Here is a 25032-nt window from a genome sequence, read left to right as displayed (position 1 = left end):
CACCCATTAGCTACCTTTCTCTCTCTCTCTCTCTTATCTTCTTCTACAACTCCACTGCAAATCACCATTCTATCATTTCTCCCCATAACTTGTGTCTCTCTGGCACTGTAGTCTCTTCCTTCTCTCTCCCGTAAAATTAAGGGGTACATGTACATACGTTTCTTCTCTCCATATAGCTGCTTCTGTTTGTTAATTTGTTTCTGCTCTTTCAGAGCACCGTTAAAGTTGATTCTGACATATATATACATAGTTTCTTTTTTTTTTAATTTTTTTTTTTTTTATACATGGTTTAATTTTTTTTTTCATCAGCTAGTTAGCCGTATAGACATATATAATTAATCAAAATGTCGAGTAGAAGATCGAGGTCAAGGCAATCAGGAGTTTCGAGGATCAGCGATGATCAGATCAATGACCTTGTTTCCAAGTTGCAGCAGCTCCATCCTGAGATTCGGGATAGGTGCTCCGACAAGGTACTCCCTCATTCTAACTCGACACCCACTGTTTTGTTCTTCTCAACCTTCTTTGATCTCTCCTAACATGCCTTGCTTCTAAACTGGCCTAATTAACTTCTAAACTAACCATTCATAATAATAATAATAATAATAACAGTAGTTATCTCACCAGCTGGTATAGCACTTCTCACTTCACACACTTCGTTTTTACATAGATTTCGAAGAAGCTAGTAGTGTGGTATGACTTCGATATTCTCTTGTTCATCTAGAGTGTCATTTAGGAGAGAAATTTCAAGAAACAGTGAATATAAATATATATACCCAGACACATATATATACAAATCTACAACTTCAACAAGAAAAAGAGGCTGATATATTATTACAAATATGGCGCAATTCATAAAGAAAGACTTATTCTGAGACAAGTACTTACTAATAAGTACTTCATGGGTTTGAATTTTCGCAAGATTAAATCTATGCGTCTTTCAATAGCTAAATACTGATTCATGACGGGCAATCGTTGCACTAGGTGTTAATTATAAAATTAATACGGACCCCAGTCCTCCCTTGCATATATTATTTATATATATATATATATATATCTTTATATATAATTCCTCTCCGAAACTGAAATACCCTTTCTAAGTAATGCTCCCATGGAAGAAGTGCATGGGGATACAATGTATGGATGCAAAAGGTTCCTGGGTATGTAGCAAAAGTTCATTCCATATACAATATACGTCAGAAAAAAAAAAAAAAAAAAAAAAGCTAAGAATTCTGTCTTCAATATGAGTGGAGGATTTTCTTTTATACACATTCATGTACCACTTATTTTTCTCTAAGTGATTAAACAATCGATAATAAATATAGTGTAATGTTTATCATCCAAATATCACACTTTTACTTGCCCATTACTTTATATGATTATGCCATATACACATACTAATTTATACAAAGTAGTGGGTGAATAATAATATTTGATAGGTAAGTGCAATACTTTTGTAATTAATAATAAAATATATACCAATATAAATAGGATAATGTGATTTGTCATTAATTTCTTGCTAATTTTTACATAACTATCACACACACACACATATCTATGCATAACTTTATACATGACTATTATCCATGTATATGTATAACAAAGTTGATTAATATATATATATATATATATATATATATATATAGATATAGATATATATTTATATAACAATTTTTAATGGTTTGACACTTCACAGGCTTCAGCTGCAAAAGTCTTGCAAGAGACGTGCAACTACATTAGAAGCTTGCATCGAGAAGTTGATGATCTAAGTGAGCGATTGTCTGAACTTTTGGCAACAACAGACACCGCCCAAGCAGCTATTCTTAGGAGTTTGCTCATGCAATAAACTTAGAGATCATCGGAACCTTTTCTATGTTATTCTATGATCTGGATCTCACTTTTTATTCCTAGCTAGCTAGGTTTTTTGATGTTGTAGACTGAGTTCAATTGTAGCTGATCAATAATGACTAGAAATTAAATTATGTTATCGCAAAAGCTATTGACCTTATAGGTCATATCATATTTTGATTATAATAAATACTCCGGTATTTAATATCGATCAAGTTTGTGTGCAGGTTCATATTAACAAGATTGTATGATGACATATGTTACCTTGAAGTAAAAGAAAACCCAGAAGATTCATTTGTCGTAATTTTATATTAAGTTGAATTCAGGTCTGTAATAGTAAAGTAGGAAAGATCTGTAATAATTAATACATATCATGCATGTAGGAACTAATAAGCTCAAAGACTTTAGAAAGACCCTTGGTCCTTGCACTTACACTTAAGATAGTCCCCCTGATCACATATCCTATTAGGGGAACTTATTGAATTAAAATATGACTTAAGGTGTTGCATTATTAAGGTTTCGAGTGACCGAACCTTGGCGTTCAAAAGCACCTCGGTTGACTGAACCGTTGAATGGTCAAAAAGTTGAATTGACTTCGGGCAACCGAACTCAAATGAACTGAGTGTCCACGGACGACCGAATTCAAGTCCTAACTTTTTCCAACCAGTGGGGCACCTGAACTTCACTTTCAAAATACCCCCGGGCAATCGAATGTTCAATTTCGGTAGATCGAACTTGAGACTAGGCGACCGAACGTCGAACAGATTGGAAAATTACCTTGGTCAGCAAACCAAACCCTTATTAAAGCACCCAAACTTCAAAAATCACCTTTTTCTGTATGTGAGTGTTCGGGCGACCAAACCTATGGCTTGCTTGACTGAAACTCTCGAGTTGGCTTAAATTTTACCATGGTTAATTGGGGTTAAATTGGGTTAATTTTCTTTGACTCATTTAAAACATATTTAATTATTCCTTTAGTATCCCCAATGGTTATAATTTAGGCATTCCCTATATCTATGGGTTCATTTGCTCTGATTGAAAAAAAAATTAGCAATCCAATTAGCAAAATATTCTCTCTATTTTTTAGAACCCTTTTGCAAAATACAAAGCTTATACTCTCTCATACACTCATTCCTTAGCTAAACCAAACCTTGTGAGAGTTATTTGAGTGATTATACATTGCTAGAAACTCTCATTGCATTGTTGTTGTTTGATTTTCATATTAAGAGTTGAGCAAAGATTTTTCTCCCAATTTTATTTAATAAATCTATGTGTGGGAAAAATCTTATAGCTAGTGAGTCTTTGCATCTTCATTGCAAGACTCATGAAGCTTGTCTTTTTGAGTGTGCAAAAGTTTTTCACAAGCTTACTTTTGAATATCTCTTTGTGCTTAATTATTGAGAAAATATTTTTAAGATCTTCTAATTACTTTTGGTAGAAATTTTTGAAACCCTAAACTGTGATAAAGATTTTCATCTATACATAGTTTCAAAGATTAGTTTGTTGATAAACTCTTGTGCGTGATTGGATAGAAATAACTCTAAGTGTTGTTTGCACACATATACATTTGAGCTTATAGTTCTTACATTATTGGTATGTGTTGATTATACTGGTACAAATATGCTTGATTGAGAAGGATATAATTTGTACACATTCTGTATTGTGATTCTTTTGTATTCCAGGGGTGGCCTAAGGGGGCGTTAATTCAACTCAGAAGGATTGGTTGTAAAAGGTTGAGGTCAACCTTATGTCAATTTGACCTAGTTGTATTTTGGTGCCGCTCCACTCATGAAGTGAGATTTAGTGTAATCTTTTTGCTTGTGAACTAAGGTAGGGACGTAGGCAGTTTGTCGAACCTCGATAACATATCTGGCATTATCTATCTTTACCTGCTTTACCTTGCATGTGTAATTAGCCTACGTGTGTAATTTAATTTTAACACACACACACACACACACATACACACACACACATATATATATATATATATATTGATTTATTTTATATCTGCACTAGATTGACCTTAGGATTATGAAATAATGCTGCTAGTTAATTGACCTAGGGGAGAAATTTTAAAATACCAATTCACCCCCCTCTTGGGTTTACAATAAAGCTAACAATTGGTATCAGAGCCTAGTAGCTTAGACTTAAAACATTTTCCTATAAAAGATCTAGATGGCTCATAACACTGTAACCCTCTTACACACGTCCTACGATTTTCTATGGTGTCAATTACACCTTTTGGAAATAGAGGATGCATATTTACCTTCAAAATATTGATTGTAAGGTGTGGAGAGTTGTTTTAAGGGAAATTTTGTTCTTATGAAAACTGAAGATGAAACTAGAGTTCCTAAGACTAAAGGTGAATATACTAATGATGATATGAAAGCTCTTAGTATAAATGCTACTGCCATGAATAATCTCTTCAGTGGACTTGATGTTAATGAATTTAATAGAGTTATGGCATGTTCTTCTACTAAGGAGATGTGGGATAAGTTAAGGGTCACCTATGAGGGTACTAGAGATGTGAAGGATAGTAGGATTGATATGTTGACCAGTGAGTATGAACCATTTTAGGATGAACACTGGTAAGTCCATACAGAACATGTATACTAGATTCACACACATTATTAATTCACTGCATGTATCAAGTAAGACCTATCCCATGTATGAAATGATCAGAAAAATCCTTAGGGTTCTGCCTTCTATTTGGGAAGCAAAGGCTACGACCATATATGAGGGTAAAGACCTTAAGGCTATGTCACTAGATGAACTGATAGGTTCAATTATCACTTATGAGTTAGCTATTAATGAGAGATTGAATGAGCAAAATAAGATGAGAAAGTAACAGCCTTAAAAACGTCTACTAATACATCTAGTGAGTCCAGTGAACCTAAATCTGGAGATAACATGGCTATGCTTACAAGGAAGTTCAGCAGGTTCTTCAGGAAGAATTGTAGGCCATACAGAAAGTTTAGATATTTAGTACGTAAGAAAGGAGAGTGTAGTAAAAGAAAAGAAAAATTGAACACTCCCACGTGCTACAATTGTAACAAGGTCGGGCATATCAAACCCGATTGCCCATTGTTGAAAAAGGAGTCTAAGAAAAAGAAGAAAGTCATGAAAGTAGGTACCGCATGGGATAGACAAAACAATAGCGATTCAAATTCAGATTGTGGTGACTCTGAGATTGTCAACTTGTGCCTAATGGCATGGGACGATGAGGTATTGTCTTAACTCTGAGATTGTCAACTTGTGCCTAATGGCATGGGACGATGAGGTATTGTCTTCTTACTCCTTGTCTTCATATTATTATGATGATGATTGTGATTCTAATAGCATGCCTACATTTAAAGAATTGCAATATGAATATATTCATGTATCTAAATTACTAAGGAAAATGACCAAGGAAAATGATGTTTTGAAAAAGAAATGTGAAAATTGGTCAAAACTATTTGAAATTGCAAAGAATTATCATGCCTCTATTCTTAAAGAAAAATATTTGAAAATTGTTGAGCTTGAGAGAAAATTGGAGGATAGCTCTAAAATGGTTTATAAATTTACTGGAGGGCCAACGTAGTTTTGAAAAACTTCTTGGGGCCCAAAGAAACTCTTTTAGCAAAGAAGGTCTTGGATTTAATAGTATTGAAAATGTTAAATGACCTAATTAAAAGGATGTGGAGAGTCAAAGGTGATCCAGACACTAACTCCTATGGACCCAACAGAATTTGGGGACTAGCGTCAATTGCTTAGATCTTCTTGTAGAGACCCAAAACGTAATAAGTTGGGTTCGTCAACGAAGGAGTCACGTTCATCGACGAAGTCCTTCAAAGCCTCGTCAAAGAGAAAATACCGAGCGGGTTAGTAAAAATATCCAGACTGGGCTTGGCGATGAAGGTATGGCCTCGTTGATGAGTTGTTTGGTGGATTCGTTGATGAAGGCGCCACCTCGTCGACGAGTTTGACTTAGTCAAAAGCCCTATAAATATCCATTTTGTTTGCTTAAGGGCTAAGTTTGCTCCTAAAAGCTCTCTCTCTCTCTCTCTCTCTCTCTCTCTCTCTCTCTCTCTCTCTCTCTAACCTGTCGCTTTCTCACGCTTTCTCTCTCTCTCTCTCTCTAAGATTCTTCGTCGTTTGACATCCGTTTCTAAAAACAGAGGTTCCTGTGGGGATCAGAGGAGGAAGTTCTACAACTTTAGCGAATCGAATCGTTATTTTGAAGATTTTTGGGTTTTCTGAAAAATTGAGGTAAGGATCTGATTTCAATTTTGATTGGATATTTGGATAGTAGTCGAAATTATAGTAAGGTTATGTTCTGTGGTTTTAGGTTTCTAGGATCCCGGGTTGTCGGTTTGGATCGGTTTTGTACGAATTTTCGTTTTGAGTTTAAGGTAAGAGAAATTTGATTACAACAGTTATTTTTGGAAAAACTAAACTGCTAAAAAGTTAGTTTATACTTATATGTATGATTTAATTGTGTATTTGCTAAATTCTACAGAGTAGAAATGCCGGTTTTGTAATTTTTTGGGTTTTGGTAAAAATATGAATTTTGGCGTATGGACTCCAAATGTTTCAAAACTTCTTTATTTGGATTATTATGTATGTAGGAGATGCCTGAATCCTTTATTTTTATGTAAAATGGTGTTTATCATAACATATATTATATAGCGAATTTTTGTTTAAATTAGTGTGACATGTAGATGAAATTGAACTTGTAAACATTTGATATTATTGATATGGATTATGGGAATGGAGTTTCAACTTGTTATACTAAAAATGTGGAAAACAGAGGCCAGTTATACACTGAGCTGTATATGTGAAGAGGGAAAACCGAAAGGATATGTTCCGATTTAAACCTGATATGGATATATGAGATTGTGAAAATACTAGAATTGCATAGGTTATCATGTTTTGTTATAAATTGTATGTATGATAAATGGAACCACATCTTGTTACCGAATAAGTTGAAAGATACTCCAGAAAAAGGGGTTGAAAGATACTTCAATGTGAGAAGTTGAAAAAGCTTCATTAATGGAGGTGAGAGATACTCCCAATGACAGGGAATTCCTCAACTGGAAGGGTATAGTGTAACCACACATGTAAATCAGTGTGGGTACATAGATAGTCGGCTAGCAAGAGTAATGAAACCACTAGTGAAATAATAGACCAGAAGGGGGTAGTTGGACTATATATTTGATGCTTGACAAATGCCTGCACGAAAAGGGCATTGTTAGAGATATCAGTGCACAACTCGTGTTACGGGGTAAAATAGGCATTATTATATGATACAAAGTTATTGGTCATTCTATATTCATATACATGATTTAAAAGATGATATGGAAAAACAGTATTGTTTATATTGAAATATGTGTATTGCTTCGGTATTGAAAATCTTTGTCTCATACGTATAAATACACGTTTTAGATTGAAATACTCACATGCAGTCACACACTGATTGTAATACTTTCTTCCTTACTGAGAAGTGTCTCATCCCATTATACAACCTTTTTTTTCAGGTCCATCGGGACGTCGGCCTTAATTGCTTAAGGGACTTGGAGAATTGTTTTTGGTTGTAGCATACGTAAGTGGTTTATGTGTATATTGAACTTAGTTGGAATATCCTTTTTAGGGTTGTATTAATAGGATATGTTCTAAGTCTGTATAAATGTATTTGAGGATACAACAGTAAACTCTAGTATATGTCTATTAGAAATCCCAATGAATGTTTATGTTTTTTCACAACATTTACATTCCCGTTATGTATGAGTCACACCTATATGTCCCTATTTAGGGCAGGTTGTCTATGTATTTTGAATAGGTAAAGGTATTTTGTGTGAGTGAGTGACACCTGGGTCCGTATTAAGGGTCGGGTCGTTACACTTCTTGCAGGTGTGTTTGAGATCTTCCTCATCCAAGGACAAGTGGTACCTGGATAGCGACTGCTCACAGCATATGATCGGCGACAATGCTAAGTTTGCATCCATCACTCCCAAGGATATTGCAAAGGGAAAAATCATTGGTGCAGGTAAGGTTGGTATGGAACCTTCCCTGGTTATTGATAATGTATTATTGGTTGATGGTTTGAAACATAATTTGTTGAGTATTAGACAATTGTGTGATAAAGGATATAAAGTATATTTTGAAAATGATAAATGCATTTTTAAGAGTAAATCTAATAACAAAGTACTCTTTACTACTGAATGTCATGAAAATATGTATACAATTAGTTTTGATAATTAAGCTTCTCAACAAGTTATATGTTTTTCTACAATAAACGAAGCTAGTTAGTTGTGGCATAGACGTTTAGCACATGATAGTATGGATCTTTTCTCAAAACTTGTGAAAAAGGACTTAGTTAAAGGCTTGCCAAAACATTTTGTGAAAGATAAAATCTATGATGCATGTCAAATGGGTAAGCAAACTAAATCAAGTTTTAAGAAAAATAAATTCATATCTACCACTAGACCACTTGAAATGCTACACTTAGATTTATTTGGTCCTAATAAAGTTCAAAGTCTATGTGGAAAATTGTATACCTTTGTTATTGTGGATGATTATTATAGGTTCACATGGGAGTTGTTTCTCTCTCATAAAGATGAATCATGTGAACAATACACTAAACTATGTAGAAGAATTTAGATTGAAAAAGGCTACAAAATCACACACATAAGAAGTGATGGGGGAAATGAATTAAAAAAAGAAGGCATAGAAAACTATTGTGACTTAAAGGACATTTCACATAATTTTTCTGCACCTAGGACCCCACAACAAAATAGAGTTTTAGAAATAAAAAATAGGTCCTTGCAAGAAATGGGTAGGACAATGCTAAATGAACATAAATTACCTAAATATTTCTGAGCATAAGTTGTGAGTACTGCATGTTATGTCATGAATAGAGTGTTAATCAGGCCTTCACTTAATAAGAAACCATATGAATTGTGGAACAACCATAAACCTAACATTTCCTATTTTCATTTCTTTGGTTGTATATGCTTTGTACTTAGATATAATGAGCACTTAGGGAAATTTGACTCTAAATATGATGAAGGTATTTTCTTAGGTTATTCACTTAACATTAAAGCATATAGAGTTTTTAATAAAAGAACTTTAATTGTTGTTGAATCTATTCATGTTGTGTTTAATGAATTTAATCTGTTTTCTAAAAGAGATGATGAAGAAGATATTGATATTAGAAAATGTTTAGATAAGTTATCTTTTGAAAATAATGTGGATATCAATTCAAAAGAAAATGATAAATCAATTGAAAATGACAAATTTGAAAGTGAGGTTCAAGAGCTACCTAGGGATTGGGAATTCATCAGGAATCACCCTTTAGACCAAATTATAAGTGAACCTTCACATGGTGTAGCCACCCCCGATCTTCTTTAAGAAACCTAGTGAGTCATTTTACATTTCTATCTCAGGAAGAACCCAAAAATATTAAGGAAGCCATAGAGGATGAGTCTTGGGTAATTTCTATGCAGGAAGAGCTTAACCAATTCAAAAGAAGCAAAGTTTGTACCCTAGTTCATAGGTCTAACAATCATACTATTATTTGAACTAAATAGGTATATAGAAATAAAAAGGATAAAAATGGGGTAGTAACTAGAAATAAAGTTAGACTAGTTGCCCAGAGATATAATTAGGAAGAAATGTTAGATTTTGAGGAAACTTATGCTCCCATAGCTAGAATAGAGGCCACCCGTATGTTGCTTGCTTATGCCACTTTTAAGAACTTTAAATTGTACCAAATAAATGTTAGAAGCACCTTCTTAAATGGTTATATAAATGAAGAAGTATATGTAAAACAACCTCCTAGTTTTAAAAATCATAAGTATCCTAATTATGTATACCGATTATCCAAAACCTTGTATGAATTGAAACAAGCTCCTAGAGCTTGGTATGAGAGGTGTAGTGGTTCTCTATTAGAAAATGGCTTTAACCGGGGCAAAATTGACACAACACTTTCCATCAAATCTAAAGATGATGATATGCTCCTTGTTCAAATTTATGTTGATGATATTATTTTTGGAGCAACAAATGATAATTTGTGTAATGAGTTTACCAAATGCATGTAAAGAGAATTTGAAATGAGCATGATAGATGAACTGAGTTTCTTCTTAGGACCTCAAATTAAACAGGCTATGTAACAACCTGATTCTATTGTAATTTTTTTTTTTAAATACTATAAAATCCACTGCTCTGATACCTTTTAATTTAAATCAAACAATTAACCTAAGTAGCGAGAAGTTGATTTCATATAACCACAATCATATATATACAATACCAGAGTGCCAAAATACTTCCCATAAATATACATATACAACTATTCCTAATAATACCCTCAACCGAACCAAAGCTAAACAATAATAGTCCCCTCAGAATACTCACCCTCAGATAGGGCAGTACTGTAGACCCCTTTATTTGCAAGCCTGATATGCTCAACTAGCTAGATCACCTGAAAAATATTAAATCATTGGGATGAGACAACGTTCAGTAAGACGAAATATGCTATCGCTAGTGTGTGGCAAATGAGTTATATGCTTGTAAAATCTGATTTAGAAATACCATAAATATTGGAATCTAAGAAACACATACATGTTACAATATAACTCATACCTATATTGCTTAACATAAACTGATTTTCTGAATATTTTATTCATAATACTACTAATATTTATAGGTATGTCTACTTTTCTGTAAATCTAAATATAAGTATATATAATTACTAAGAAAATTCCCTCGATGGTTAATTGAAAGTCATGATTTAACCTCTCATGACAGGGTTATGCGGCGCCGTAGGTGGGACCTATCCAAGCTAGCCGACCAGGGTAAGTCAACTGAACTTCAACAATCAAATTGGCCTCCTCAACCCATATCGGATGGGGAGCCTGTCCACAACGTAGGCACGATCAACTTCTGAATACCACATACTATTTGAGTAATGGGGTTGCACTCTCAACTAAATATAGCTACGGTACCATGCTCTGTAAACTGTATCTTTCTGTAATATTTCACAGGGATCTGATACTCTATAAATACATATACTATAATTATCTTTGTTGTTTTCATCATGTTTCCAAAATAACCATAACACTATAATTTTGTACTGTAAATATTGTAATATCTAAATAACATAACTGTAGCATCTTGCTGCTATAACTGCATAATCTGTCTGTAATATCTGTTTATATAATATGAGTATTATGGCATTAGGAGAACATGGCATTCTATAAGATACTGTATATACTGAACTGAATAAAATTAGTTATATATATATATATATATATCTGTCTGTTAAATATTTGTGAATATCTGGCTATATCTGTATATACTTGATAACATGATATACTGGAAAAACTGTATAAATTCTATATCAAGTAAATATCTATTACGGCCACACATATTCATTAAAAATCTTATTCTGTAAAAAATGAATAATAATTGGTATATGTACATATACATAAAATCTTTGATAATATAATTAAAAACTCCTAACATAGCATATTTTCCTTGCCTGATTCCTGTTGAAGTCCCCTACTGTGACTGGTCCTACATTTGCAGGGTTCCCCACTCAACACCTTGAAAACAACATCTCCCATAATGAAAAATCATTATTTCTTCGACTGCTACATTTTCTACAACTGCTGGGAGACAAATATTGAATAAAATACCTTACCTTAAAATTAGAAAGAAATTCAACTCAGTCCCACCAACGATCTGCTTCGACACACTTGGAGAGAACTTTCCCAAGAGTATCGTGGTGGCCTCAAATCTTTGATTCGGCAAAAACAAGGCTAAGATCAAAGAGAGAAGAGGGAAGAACCATAGAGAAGAGAAAGAAAGAGAGAGAGAGAGAGAGAGAGAGAGAGAGAGAGAGAGAGAGAGAGAGAGAGAGAGAGAGAGAGAATTTTGCTAATAATTTTGCATAAAAATCCTAGTTTAGGACTATTTATACTATGGGCTTCGTCGACAAGCCACGTCATCTTGTCAACGAGGTCGAGAAGGAGGTTTGTCAACGAATGCCATCTCCTCATCGACAAAATTCAAAATTTTGAAAAACAGCCTCTCGATTTCTTCTTGTTGACTCATCGATGAGATCCTCATGTACCCTCGTTGATGAATCCCCTGTTTACGTTGACGAGACCCTAATTAATTTCTTGGGTTATTACATTCTCCCCTCCTTATAAAATTTCGTCCTCGAAATTGCTATTCATATGATTCATCATCCTTTAAGATAAACAATCTACTTATTTTATTACTTGCCCTCACTTATGGCAGAGGAATACCGTGGTTACATATGCAGTTATAAGAGATTACAACTATAAAAGAAAATTTCCTCCAAAACCAAAATACTACCTATCTTATACTCTACATTACAATTACACTGTATTTAAACAAAATAAAATTACTATTACCTTAACTTATACATCATTGCTGTAATTCACTAAAAAGGTGGGGGTATTTCTGTCTAATTTCATCTTCAAGTTCCCAAGAAACTTCTTCTATCGTGTGATTCCTCCACAGAACTTTTACTAGTGGTATCTTTTTATTACGCAGTTCCTGTTCTTTTATATCTAAGATCTGCACTGAGCTTCCTCATATGTTATAACATCATTGAGTTCTAATTTTGCATAGCTAATAATATGAGAAGGGTCTAGGATGTATTTCCTCAATATGAAAACATGAAATACGTCATGAACTCTGAATAGAGAGGGTGGTAAAGCTAACTGATAGGCAACTGACCCAATCTTCTCGAGTATTTCAAATGGGCCAATAAACTTAGGGCTCAACTTACCCTTCTTCCCAAATCTTATGATTGTGGTGCTATTTTTAGAAATACATGTGTTGGCCTTACAAGGCTTAATATCCTACTTTGATACTAACAAAAAAGTAAAACTTAACATGCTGTGTTAAGTGATGTATTTTCAGGACTCAAGGATAGAGCGTTCAAGAATTCATGAAAGCTTGTACTTCAAAGAAGGAATTCAATATGAAGCTAAAAGCATGGATTCAAAGATAAAAGCTTGAGGATCATGAGAACATAAGGAGTAAAGAGAACTTGAATAAAGCTCAAAGATTCAAAGAAGCTCAAAAGTATGAAAAAGTTCAATGAAGCTCAGAGTTTGAAAGATCAAAGATCAAGCAATGAAGATTCAAAGCAAAGAAAGTGTCAAATCAGCTTAGGACAAGTCTTTGTAAGTACTTCAAGTTAATTCAAATATGAATTTTTCATTTTGAAGCTCATTAGGCAAATGAGACTTAGAGACCATAGCTTAAACCTTCGAACATGTTTTTCAAAGTTAAACTAATCTATATTCCAAAGAATATCTACGCAAAAATGAGAGAGAAATCAAAAAATGTCTTGAAAAAAAAAAATTCATCAGTTGACAGACAACTGTCTGTATAAAGGACAGACGACTGGCATGTTTTTGAAGTGCTTTTAATTGAAATTAGAAGCCTAACAGACGACTGTCAATGTTTTGACAGATGACTGCTAGTGTCAAGTGAGCCGTCCATGAGTGTTCTACCAGACGACTGTCAACATTCTGTGTAAATTGAAAAAAACTAATTTGTTCATGGACAAGCGACTCTCACCAGATGGACAGACGAATGCCACCTCTCTGCCTATGAATTTTATAGTTATAATATATGGACAAATGACTGCCAGTACTTCACAGTCGTCTGGCTCGTTGTAGTTTTCAAAGTTTCCATGGATATAGTTTTTGATATTCAAATTATTTGAAGCCCAAACTAAATTACAACCTGGACCCTACTCCAAGTTATCTTTGGGAACAAGCAAGAAACCTTTTCTCATCTATAAATACCTCAAATTATATTGATTTTACACAATAAGAGAGACACCAAGAAATCAAATTCTACAAATATACTCTCTAAAGCCTTCTGAAATTCTGAAATTCTAAAAGTTCTTCAAAGCTCACATCATTCACGAAACCAACTAAAGTCTTGTGAATCTTCTCACCAATCTTGTGCTTCAATTGCTAATTCTTTCATCTATTGAAAGAACTCTACAATGTTACAATTCTAGAGCTTCAATTATGAATTTCATGTTCTAAATTTACTTTGAAGTGTATTAGTTGTGATGTAATTGCTGTACTAACCAGCTCTTTGAAGAGCAAATTCTTTGTACACATCTACTTGATTTTTATCTTGTAAATTGATGAATCCAATGATTGTTTGGATCATTGGCTAAGCAATGGGATATTGCTTAGAGAGGCGGGCTTTAGCCTAATTAAGGAGTGACCAAGTGATGGTACATCGTTTAGAGAGGCGGGCTCTAGCCTAAAGGATTGACTGAACGAGGGGACATTGTTTAAAGAAGGTAGGCTCTAGCCTTAACCAAGGAGTATTGTAAATGTATTGTTCCACCTGTCAAAGGAAAATGTTTAGTGAATCCTTTGGTGGTTTGCCAAAGGTGAGGATGTAGGCTGGGTATAAGAAGAACCTCGTAAAAAGCTCTGTCTCACTCTTTCTTTCCCTACTCTCTATTTTCAGTATATATACAACTGCGTGAATGTTTTGAATACCTAAATCATAAAAACTACTTAATTTATAAATCAAGTAAACTTGAATTCTAATTTTGATTTGGGTTGCGGAAATCAAAAGGGAGTACGTTGGTTATATCATATCTTGCGAAAACCATATGAGAGTACATTATTTGGATAACATCCTAATGATAAATTAACTAAGAGTTTAGTCTAAGTATTGGAAAGAGTGTGAATATTGTGTTAATTGAATTATATATTACACATCATATTAAAGAGACAAATCCATTCATACAGGGCTTAATTCAATTGTATATCTAGGGCTGACAACATAAGCTATATTATGATTGAATGATTTAAAGTTTGATATTGAGTGGTTTGTGTTTATATTCCAAAGAATGCTGAATCTTTTATTAATCAAATAGTGCTGCAGTTAATTTGTATTTGAAAAATCATTTGGTTGTTTGGTTTAAACATTGTGCTTGATTGATTTGGTTGAATGATTGATTACTTGTTTGGCTAAGCAATAGTGTTATTGATTGGATAAAAGAATCTAAGTTATTTTGTGATTAAAGAGTTAAACTAATGAGTCAAGAATTGTGTAAAAGAAATAAAAGAAGTTTAAGAATTCTCAAAAGGAATCAAAATAAAGTTTTAAAATCCAATTCACCCACCCTCTTAGGACTACACCTTGCTTTTCAATTGGTATCAGAGCGGGGTTATAGTAAATTTTAAATAGTAGCTATAAAAAGATCTAAATGACTCAATTAGGCATAGCTCCCTTTGCAGAGGGACAATATTCAACTAGACCACCCATCTTTTGTGGACACAACTATACATTTTGGAAAAAGAGAATGCAAATATACCTTCAAACCATGAATTGGAAAGCTTGGGAGGTTGTCATGGATGGTGATCAATTTCCTACAACATTAGTAGATGGAAAAAACAATACCTAAGGAAAAGAAAGACATAACTGAAAGAGATTATAAAATGTTGCAAATAAACTCTAGTGCTATGAATGCTCTATATTGTGCTTTAGATGCCAATGAATTTAATAGAGCAATGACTTGCAAATCAGCTAAGGAAATATGGGACAAGCTTGAAGTCACTTACAAAGGCACTATAGATGTTAGGGATAATAGGATCGATATGCTCATGAGTGAATATGAAGCTTTTAAGATGAACCCGAATGAATCCATAACTAATATGTTTACTAGGTTCACTCACATAATTAATTCCCTAAATGCACTAGGAAAAACCTACACTACTTATGAGATGATTAGGAAAATTCTTAGAGGCTGCCACTAAAATGGGAACCAAAAGCCACTGCCATAACTGAAGGAAGAAATCTGAAAACCACTTCCTTAGATGAGTTAATAGGTTCTCTACTTACATATGAAATGTCAATGAATGAAAAGAATGGAAAAACCAAAACCCAAGAGACAATAGCCTTCAAAGTCTTAAAGACAATTCAAGTAGTGAAGAAGAAATGGATGAAGATGAAGTAGCCTTCATATCTAAAAAGCTAGCAAGAATACTAAGAAGGAGAAACAAATTCAAGAGAAGTAATCAAAACTCCGAACTAGAAGAAGAAGTGAACAAAAAATCAAAGAATAAAACTCCTACGTGTTACAATTGCAACAAGGTTGGACATATTAAACCAGAATATCCATTACTAGAGAAAGAGTCTAAGCAGAAAAAGAGAAAGGCCATGAAAGCCACTACTTGGGACATGAAGAGTACAAGTAGTTCGGAAAATGAATAAAGTGACCAAGAGGTTTCTTATTCATGCTTTATGGCTTGGAACAATGAGGAAAGCTCCTCATCTAAATCTTCAAATAATTCTTGTAGTGATGAATCTAATGATGAGTGTATGTCATCTTGTGAAGAACTTCAAAATGACTTATTCAAGGTGCATAAGATGTTAATTAAAGTAACTAAACAAAATACCTCATTGAAAAATAAGAATGAAGGTATCATGAAAGAATTTAAATCTTTTAGAACTACTAAAAAATAAAAGGATTCGAGAATCAAGAAAATAGAAAGTAAGAATGAAGCTATGAAAAAGGAGTTAGAAAGCCAGAAATCTTGCTAAAGAAGAAAAAGATTTAAAAATTTAAGAATTAGAAAGAATGAATGAAAAAATGATAGAAGACCTACAATCCCTATCTTCTATAGAATATAAGAAAGATATATTTATTTCTGAATTAGAGGATAAAGTAAGAAAATTATCTCTAGAATTAGAGAAATCACTAAAGAAAGTTGACGGCAAGAAAGACATAGAGATAAATGATCTCAAAAGTAAAATTGAGGATAAAAAAAAGATCATCTATAACTTTATAAAAGGAAAAACAAACTTTGACAAGATGATAGGCTCACAAAGGATGTCTCTAAATAAAGAAGGCTTTGGTTTCAATGGAATTGAAAATATAAGGAAAAAGAAACTTTGTATGGGTTATTTTTCAAAAGCCTCTAAATACTATGCTACCACATCTAGTAATGCCTACACTAATACAATATGCTATCAATGTAAGAAAAAGGGGCATTTCAAATTTGAATGTCCATTCAAAAGAAAGAATGTGAAAATGAAAAAAATATGAAGAATAAAAGAAAAATCAAGTCTTATGAAACCAAAAGGATCCAAAAAGGTATGGGTACCTAGATAAAAAGGCCTGGAAACACCCAAAGTATTTATTGAAATACATAAATAATTAAATAACATTGTTGGCCAAAAATCATAAGATAATTCATACAAACTTAAGATAAAGAGTTTTTAAAAGTCATATGAAAACAAAAATCAAGCATATTACATCTATGAGAAGTGAACCAAGAAAGAAGCAAAATTTTTATAGGGCAGACGACTACCAGATATCTGACAGGCGACTGGCAGGCTACTGTCTGTGTGAAAAGACAGTGGACAAACAACTATCAACTTAGTGACAGATGACTGTCTCACGGCGGGTCGTGTTCAGTTCACATAAAAACACTCTTTTTAAAACCCCCCAAATTTTTTTCCATTCGTCTCTCCTTCTCTAAATTATCTCCTCTTCATTTTATTCGAAGACCCTTCTCTCCAAATCTCCTCCTAATGACCTTCCATCACAACCCTAATCCATACACACCTATGGTTTCCTAAATTTCTGCTTCATCAAAATGGTTCATACCAAAATAGTGGAGAAAAAAGACAAAGCTTCCTCGTCTTCTTCAAAGCCTACAAGCAACGACGATATAGAAAAATGGCTGGTTACATCACATGCAAAAGCATTGTATCAAAATCACATCTCGGCAATTGATCCTATGTTCTGTAAGGTTTTAGATGTCACTTTCTTTGAAGAAAACTTTCTTGAAATTCTTGAAATTTTCAAAAATAAAGGATGGGATAAGTTCGTTCTTCACCAAGTTAAAGGGTATTACCCAGATCAAATTAAGATTTTTTATTCAAACTTGGTAAAGAAAGAAGTTGGAATTGCTACTGAAATTTATGGCTAGAAGATAACTCTTACCCACACTCTTTACGGAAAATTCTTCGCATCAAGCATGGAAATTTTGAGTGTACTTTAGTAGAGAAACAGTGGACTATGGAGCAAGGTTTTTCACCAGAAGAATTTTTGCCTCTTGTGATGAACGATGCACCTATTTATTTTGGACATCCACCACCATATAAACACCTTAATCTCCAAGCACAAATCCTGCATAAGATCATTGCATATAATATAATTCCGAGGTCTAGATCCTTTGATCATGTGTCATTCTTCGATTGTTTCATAATGTGGTGCTTACTAAAAGGGAAGAAATTAGACTTAGCCAGTATTATACTAAAATGGATGGTTATGAAGCTCGAATCTCCTAGAATTGGGCTTTCGTACGACAGTGTTCTTTCCTTCATCTTTGCTTATTTTCAAATCCTCTCTCTATCTTCAAAAATAGTGAAGCGAACCTATTATCATGTCTTCTCCACTACTACACTAAAAAGAATGGGTTACAAAAAGTATACAGAGGGATGGATGTTTAGGGCTAATAGACTGACAAGACCAGCATAAGAAGAAAGGAATCCAGCTCCTGAAGAAGCTGATATGCCACCCTTGTTTCTTCCATTTTATTAGCACTACTCCGGCTTTAGTTCTGAGATAAGAGAAAATTTTACTTCTCTTCAGGATAAAATTGCAAACATTGATGAAAAATACACATTACTAGACCAACGCATTGCCAAAATAGAGCACCATATCACACAAAATAAAGCTAGCAATGAAAATGATGATGAAGAAGAAGATGCAAGTGAAGAAGCTGAAGATGAAGGAAAAGATGAAGAAGAAGCTTAAGAAGAAAAGGAAGAGGAAGAGGAGGGAGATGATGAAGAAGCAACTGAAGAAGAAGGCTCATAGCAATCCAAAGGAAAAGGAATTGCTGAAGATAGTGACACTAAGTCTGATACATAGACTCTTGATGTTGTTTTTGCTACTTTGTATGCTACACATGCTCAAATTTTGGATGTATTTTTCCTTTTGTTGATATAAAAAGGGGGAGTATGTGTGAGAAAATTCTATGAGTCTTTGTATGCATTTGTTTCTAGTTCTGAAGCTCTGAACCTATGTAATGTTTTGTTACCAATTTGATGTACTATAAGTTCTAATGTCAATGTTAAATCTGAAACTTTGAACCTTCTGAACTTATGAGTTGAAAGAAATTATTGAGTATGCTTATTGACAGGGGGAGTGTTATGACTTATCACTTATATATGATCATTTCACTTTTAATCAATTCATATCATGAATTAAATTTTAAATTGGTATCACATATTTTTTTTTTCAGTTGGTATCACATATTTTGTTAAGTTGGTACCATAAAATCAACAACTGATATCTTGAATAATGACAAAGGAAGAAAAAGCGGTTAGTAAAGATATGACTTTTAAAACACACTACCCATGCTATATTGAAAAATAAATTGAGGTGTGTACACATGTTTGATATGCATATGCTCAAAAGGATATTTGAACTTAATCATCATTTTTTTTTTCTCTTTTTGATCAATGTCAAAAGGGGGAGAAGTGTTTAGAAAAAATTGAGCATGTATTTAAAAACATGAATAAAGTGATGAGCATGATTGCAAAAGAGTTTTTTAAGTTGATATTGATCTTGCAAATGTTGTTAAAATTATGCTTATTGAAAGGGGGACTCTTATTTAAGGCTCAATTCAATTTTTGCTTCTTGTTTGTCATCATAAAAAAAGGGGAGTCTTTTTCCCTTACAAGGCTTAATATCCTATTTTGATGCTAACAAACAAGTAGAACTTAACATGCTGTGTTAAGTGATGTATTTTCAGGACTTAAGGATAGAGCATTAAAGAATTCATGAAAGCTTGTACTTCAAAGAAGGAATTCAATATGAAGCTAAAAGCATGGATTGAAAAATGGATTCAAAGATAAAAGCATGAAGATCATAAAAGCATAAGGATTAAAGAGAACTTGAATAAAACTAAAAGATTCAATGAGATTTCATGAAAGCTTGTACTTCAAAGAAGGAATTCAATATGAAGCTAAAAACATGGATTCAAAAATGGATTCAAAGATAAAAGCATGAAGATCGTGAGAGCATAAGGATTAAAGAGAACTTGAATAAAGCTAAAAGATTCAATGAAGGTCTAAAGTATGAAAAAGTTCAATGAAGCTCAAAGTCTGAAATATCAAAGATCAAGCAATGAAGATTCGAAGCAAAGAAAGTGTCAAATCAACTTAGAACAAGTCTTTGTAAGTACTTCAAGTTAATTCAAATATGAATTTTTCATTTTGAAGCTCATTAGGCAAAGGAGACTTAAAAACCATAGCTTAAGCCTTCGAACACGTTTTTCAAATTTAAAAAAATCTATATTCCAAAGAATATCTAAGCAAAAATGAGAGAGAAATCAAAAAATGACTTGAAAATAAAATTAATTAGTTGAAAGACGACTGTCTGTATAAAGGACAGACGACTGGCATGTTTTTGAAGTGCTTTTAACAGAAGTCAAAAGACCGAGAAGCAACTGTCAAGGTTTTGACAGACGACTATCAGTGTCAAGTGAGCTGTCTGTGAGTGTTTTGCCAGACAACTGTCAAGATTCTATTTATATTGAAAAGAACTAATTTGTTCATGGACAGATGACTGTCACCATATGGACAGATGACAGCCACCTCTCTGCCTATGAATTTTATAGTTATAATATATGGACAGACGACTGCCAGTACGTCACAGTTGTCTGGCTTGCTACAATTTTCAAAGTTTCCAATGGATATAGTTTTTGATATTCAAATTATTTGAAGCCCAAACTAAATTACAACTTGGACCCTACTCCAAGTTATCTTGGGGAACAAGCAAGAAAATTTTTCTCATCTATAAATACCTCAAGATATATTGATTTTACACAACAAGAGAGACACCAAGAAATCAATTCTGCAAATATACTCTCTCAAGCCTTCTGAAATTCTGAAAGTTCTTCAAAGCTCACGCCATTCATAAAACCAACGGAAGTCTTGCTGATCTTCTCACCAATCTTGTGCTTCAATTGCTAATTCTTTCATCTATTGAAAAAACTCTACAATGATACAATTGTAGAGCTTCAATTCTAAATTTCATATTCTAAATTTACTTTGAAATATATTAGTTATACTGTAATTGCTATACTAACCTTCTATTTGAGGAGCAAGTTCTATGTACACATATATTTTATTTTTACCTTATATATTGACGAATCCAAGGACTTTTTGTATCATTGGCTAAGCAAAGGGATATTGCTTAGAGAGGCGGGCTCTAGCCTAGTTAAGGAGTGAACAAGTGAGGGTACACTGTTTGGAGAGGCGGGCTCTAGCCTAAATGAGTAACCGAATGAGGGGACATTGTTTGGAGAAGGCGGGCTCTAGCCTTAATGGGCAGAAAATGAGCTGTCTTTGTCAGCCTATCAACAATCACCCAAATGGCATTCTAACCATGTGGTGCCAGCGGTAGCCCAGTAACAAAATCCATAGATATGTGGTCCTACTTCCACTGGAGAATGAAAAGTGGCTGCAACTGTCCTGCTGGCCTCTGGTGCTCAGCCTTAGCCTGCTGGCACGTCAAGCACTGTTGTACAAATTCTGCAATCTCCCTCTTTATGCCACTCCACCAGAAATACTCTTGCAAATCCCTGTACATTTTCATACTGTCAGGATGAACAATATATAGAGATCTGTGAGCCATTTGTTGAATTGTGCTCCTAATGCTATCATTCGCAGGTATGCACAATTTGTTGCGAAATCTCAAAGCCCCATCATTAGAAATGTTGAATTCCTCTCCCTGACCATCTTGTATTCGGGCTATTACTTCGGCTAACTCTGGATCATTCCCCTGAGCAACTTTAATTCTTTCATATAGTGTTGGTTGTACAACCAGACTGGAAATAAACGCCTGAGGGTCATCTTCCACTAACTCCACGCCAAGCCTTTCTAAATCCATCTGAATTGGGTGCTAAATTGCTACTGCTAGTTGCACTGTATCCTTGATTTACGGCTCAGTGCACTAGCCATCACATTTGCTTTACCTGGGTGGTAACTGATGGTACAATTGTAATCCTTGATGAGTTTCAGCCATCTCCTTTGGCACATATTCAACTCTTTTTGTGTAAAGAAATACTTTAGACTCTTATGATCAGAAAATATTTCACATCTTTCACCATATAAGTAATGCCTCCAAATCTTCAGTGCGTACACCACTGCAGCCAATTCTAAATCATGAGTAAGGTAGTTCTTTTCATATTCTTTCAACTACTTATAAGCATACATTACCACCCTACCATGCTGCATAAGTACACAACCGAGCCCTTTCAAAGATGCGTCGCTGAATATTACATAACTATCACCTCATGATGGAATCGTCAGTACCGAGCCACTGCTTTAATTCCTGAAAACTCTGCTCGCATTTTGTATTCCACAAAAATCTGACGTTTTTCCTAGTAAAATGTGTGAGAGGCCCTGATAAGGCTGAAAACCCCTCAACAAATCGGCAATAATAACCTACAATCCCAAGAAACTTCTGTTCTTCAATCTGACCCAATTCACCACCGCATCAATCTTACTGGGATCCACTAAAACACCATCTCCTGAGATCACATGGCCCAAAAATGCAACCTTCTCAAGCCAAAACTCATACTTGCTAAACTTGGCATAGAGCTTTTTCTCCCTGAGCGTTTTCAGTACTTGTCTCAAATGCACCTCATGATCCTCGAAACTCCTTGAGTAAACTTGTATATCATCAATAAAAACCACTACAAACTAATTTAGATACTAGTGAAAAACTGTATTCATCAAGTCCATGAACACAGCTGGGGCATTCATTAGACCAAATGGTGTAATGAGAAATTCATAGTGCCCATACCTGGTCCTGAAAGCTATCTTCGAGACATCCTCTGCTTTTACCCTTACTTGATGATAACCTAATCTGAGGTCAATCTTGGAATACACCCGTGTACCCTATAGCTGATCAAACAGATCGTCTATATGGGGTAGAGGATATTTGTTCTTAATAGTGACCTTGTTTATCTCCCTGTAATCAAAACACATCCTTAGAGACCTATCTTTCTTCTTTACAAACAACACTCGAGCTCCCCACAGCGATACATTGGGTTGTATAAATTCCTTATCCAGCAAGTCTTGCAATTGATCCTTTAATTCTCCTAATTTAGTTGGAGCCATACGGTTAGGAATCTTAGAGATTAGCGCAGTCCCTAAAGGTAGATCTATAGCAAAATCCACCTCGCGTTCGAGAAGCAACCCAGGTAGCTCCTTTGGAAAAACATCTGAAAATTCTCGTACTACTGGTGTATTGTCAACCTTTAATTCATTTTCTAGCTCATCCTTTACAAAAACCACAAACCCTTGACTTCTGTCCAGGAGCAATCTACTCACCTACATGGATGACACTAGCTACAACGGAGCATATACACGTGAACCAAAAAACTTGAACTCTTGCTCACCAAGGAGTCTAAAAATTACCTCTTTCTGATGACAATCAAAACTGGCGTGATTAACTGCCAACCAATCCATACCCAATATTACATCAAATCAACACATATCTAACATGATCAAGTCAGCTGGTAGCACTTTTCTCTAAATTTCTATTAGATAACTTCTATGTACCATTTGACATCTCATCACTAACCTTGACGGTGTAGCTACTGACAATTCTATATCTAATAACTGAGTCTCACTTCCAGATAATTTAATATAGGATATAGAGACAAAGGAATGACTAGCACCTCAATCAAATAAAACAATAATTGGATATGATAGAACAGTTAAAGTACCTATCACCACATTCGCGGCAGTCTCCACATCATCCGGAGTCAAAGCATAAGCCCTCGTCGGGGATACATTCCTCTACTGACCTCCACAAGGCACCTAATAACTTCCTCGATAGGGTATAGGAGCTAGGACCTGGTTCGGCTCTCCTAGGCATGCTCGTGCCATGTGGCTAGGTCCCCCACAACGATAGCAAACATCTTTCCCTGCCTGGCACTCCCCCAAATGTCATCTCCCACATGTTTGACATACTAAGTAGGTCTGCACACCCTGATTCCCATGAGGTCATGGCGTCTGCCTCTAATCTTTCATATCACTGCCTCCCCTCCATGGGCCCTAACTAGAACCTACCTAAAAACCCTAAGGCGTGGGCCTCTTTCTTTAGTTCTGAGCTGTAATACCTCTTTATATGCCACTCTCAGTAATCACAGCCCTATCTATGACCTTCACAAATGTCTAAGCCTTAAACCAATCACCTGCTTAAACAAGTTCTGCCTCAAACCCTCTTCACACTTTCTTGCCTTTTTCTCTTCATCTGGTGCTAAATGTGGGGCAAATCGCGACAACTCAATAAATCAAGTTGTGTACTAAGATACTGTCATTTGCCCTTGTACTAGGTGCATAAACTCTGCTGCCTTCACGTTTCAAACAATGGAGGGGAAATATCGCTCAAAAAATAGGTCCTTGAATCGGTCCCATGTCACCAACACTAGAACTGGCCTCTGCTCCTCAATCAGTCACACTGATCTCCACTAGCGCTTCGCCTCTCCTATTAGTTTAAATGCTACATGTACCACCTTCTATTTATCCGTACAAGGAAGCACAGCCAACGCCTCTTCAATTTCCTAGACCCAATTTTCAGCTATAATCGAATCATCTTCTCCATCAAAAGATAGGGGCTTCATCCACCTAAACTATTTGATTGTGCAGCTATGCTCCCCTGAGCTCCTGGCCATCTCAACCATCACCTGCTGGGTGACGCTGCACAGTATGGCATCTGTATCTCCACCTCCCATACTGGAAGGTCCTGGCTTGTCTTCCCTAGCATTCATGTCACTGCTTCCTGGGTCCATCTTGAAAACAAGGAACACACTTTAAAAACCTTTTCTCCCTTGCAAACCTATACTATTTCATTCAACCGAAATCCCATATTCACACTTAACTATCTCCCTTGTCTTTAGTTCAAAATCAAATCCCGTAACCTAGATAAACGACCCAAAAATAGTTTTCTATGGCTTTCCTAAAATTGTCACCCTAGGAAAAACACAGAATCCACTACGGAAATCCTATACCCAGATTATAGAACAAACCTCAAATCCTTTCCTATATTGTGGTATTACTTCCACTGCACTCTAAAGTCTATAGAACCTAACAACC

At 34.7% G+C, this 25032-nt stretch overlaps 1 protein-coding gene across 1 annotated transcript; it reads left to right on the top strand.

The window, feature by feature from the left end:
- Positions 1 to 344: 344 nt before the first annotated feature.
- On the top strand, positions 345 to 1843 carry LOC131146439 (transcription factor PRE3-like). The gene is made up of 2 exons (XM_058096050.1): positions 345 to 470; positions 1694 to 1843. Exons 1-2 carry the CDS (start codon positions 345 to 347, stop codon positions 1841 to 1843), a joined length of 276 nt encoding a protein of 91 aa, XP_057952033.1.
- Positions 1844 to 25032: the final 23189 nt, after the last annotated feature.

This window comes from Malania oleifera, chromosome 13 (assembly GCF_029873635.1).
Source record: "Malania oleifera isolate guangnan ecotype guangnan chromosome 13, ASM2987363v1, whole genome shotgun sequence".
Classification (NCBI taxonomy): Eukaryota; Viridiplantae; Streptophyta; class Magnoliopsida; order Santalales; family Ximeniaceae; genus Malania; species Malania oleifera.
This window is presented reverse-complemented; position numbering and strand designations above follow the sequence as displayed.

Bases quoted from the DNA above. Each gene is read 5' to 3' on its own strand.
- LOC131146439 (XM_058096050.1), top strand. From the start codon at position 345: ATGTCGAGTAGAAGATCGAGGTCAAGGCAATCAGGAGTTTCGAGGATC. The intron at 471-1,693 runs GTACTCCCTCAT...GACACTTCACAG, and splicing joins GGGATAGGTGCTCCGACAAG to GCTTCAGCTGCAAAAGTCTT.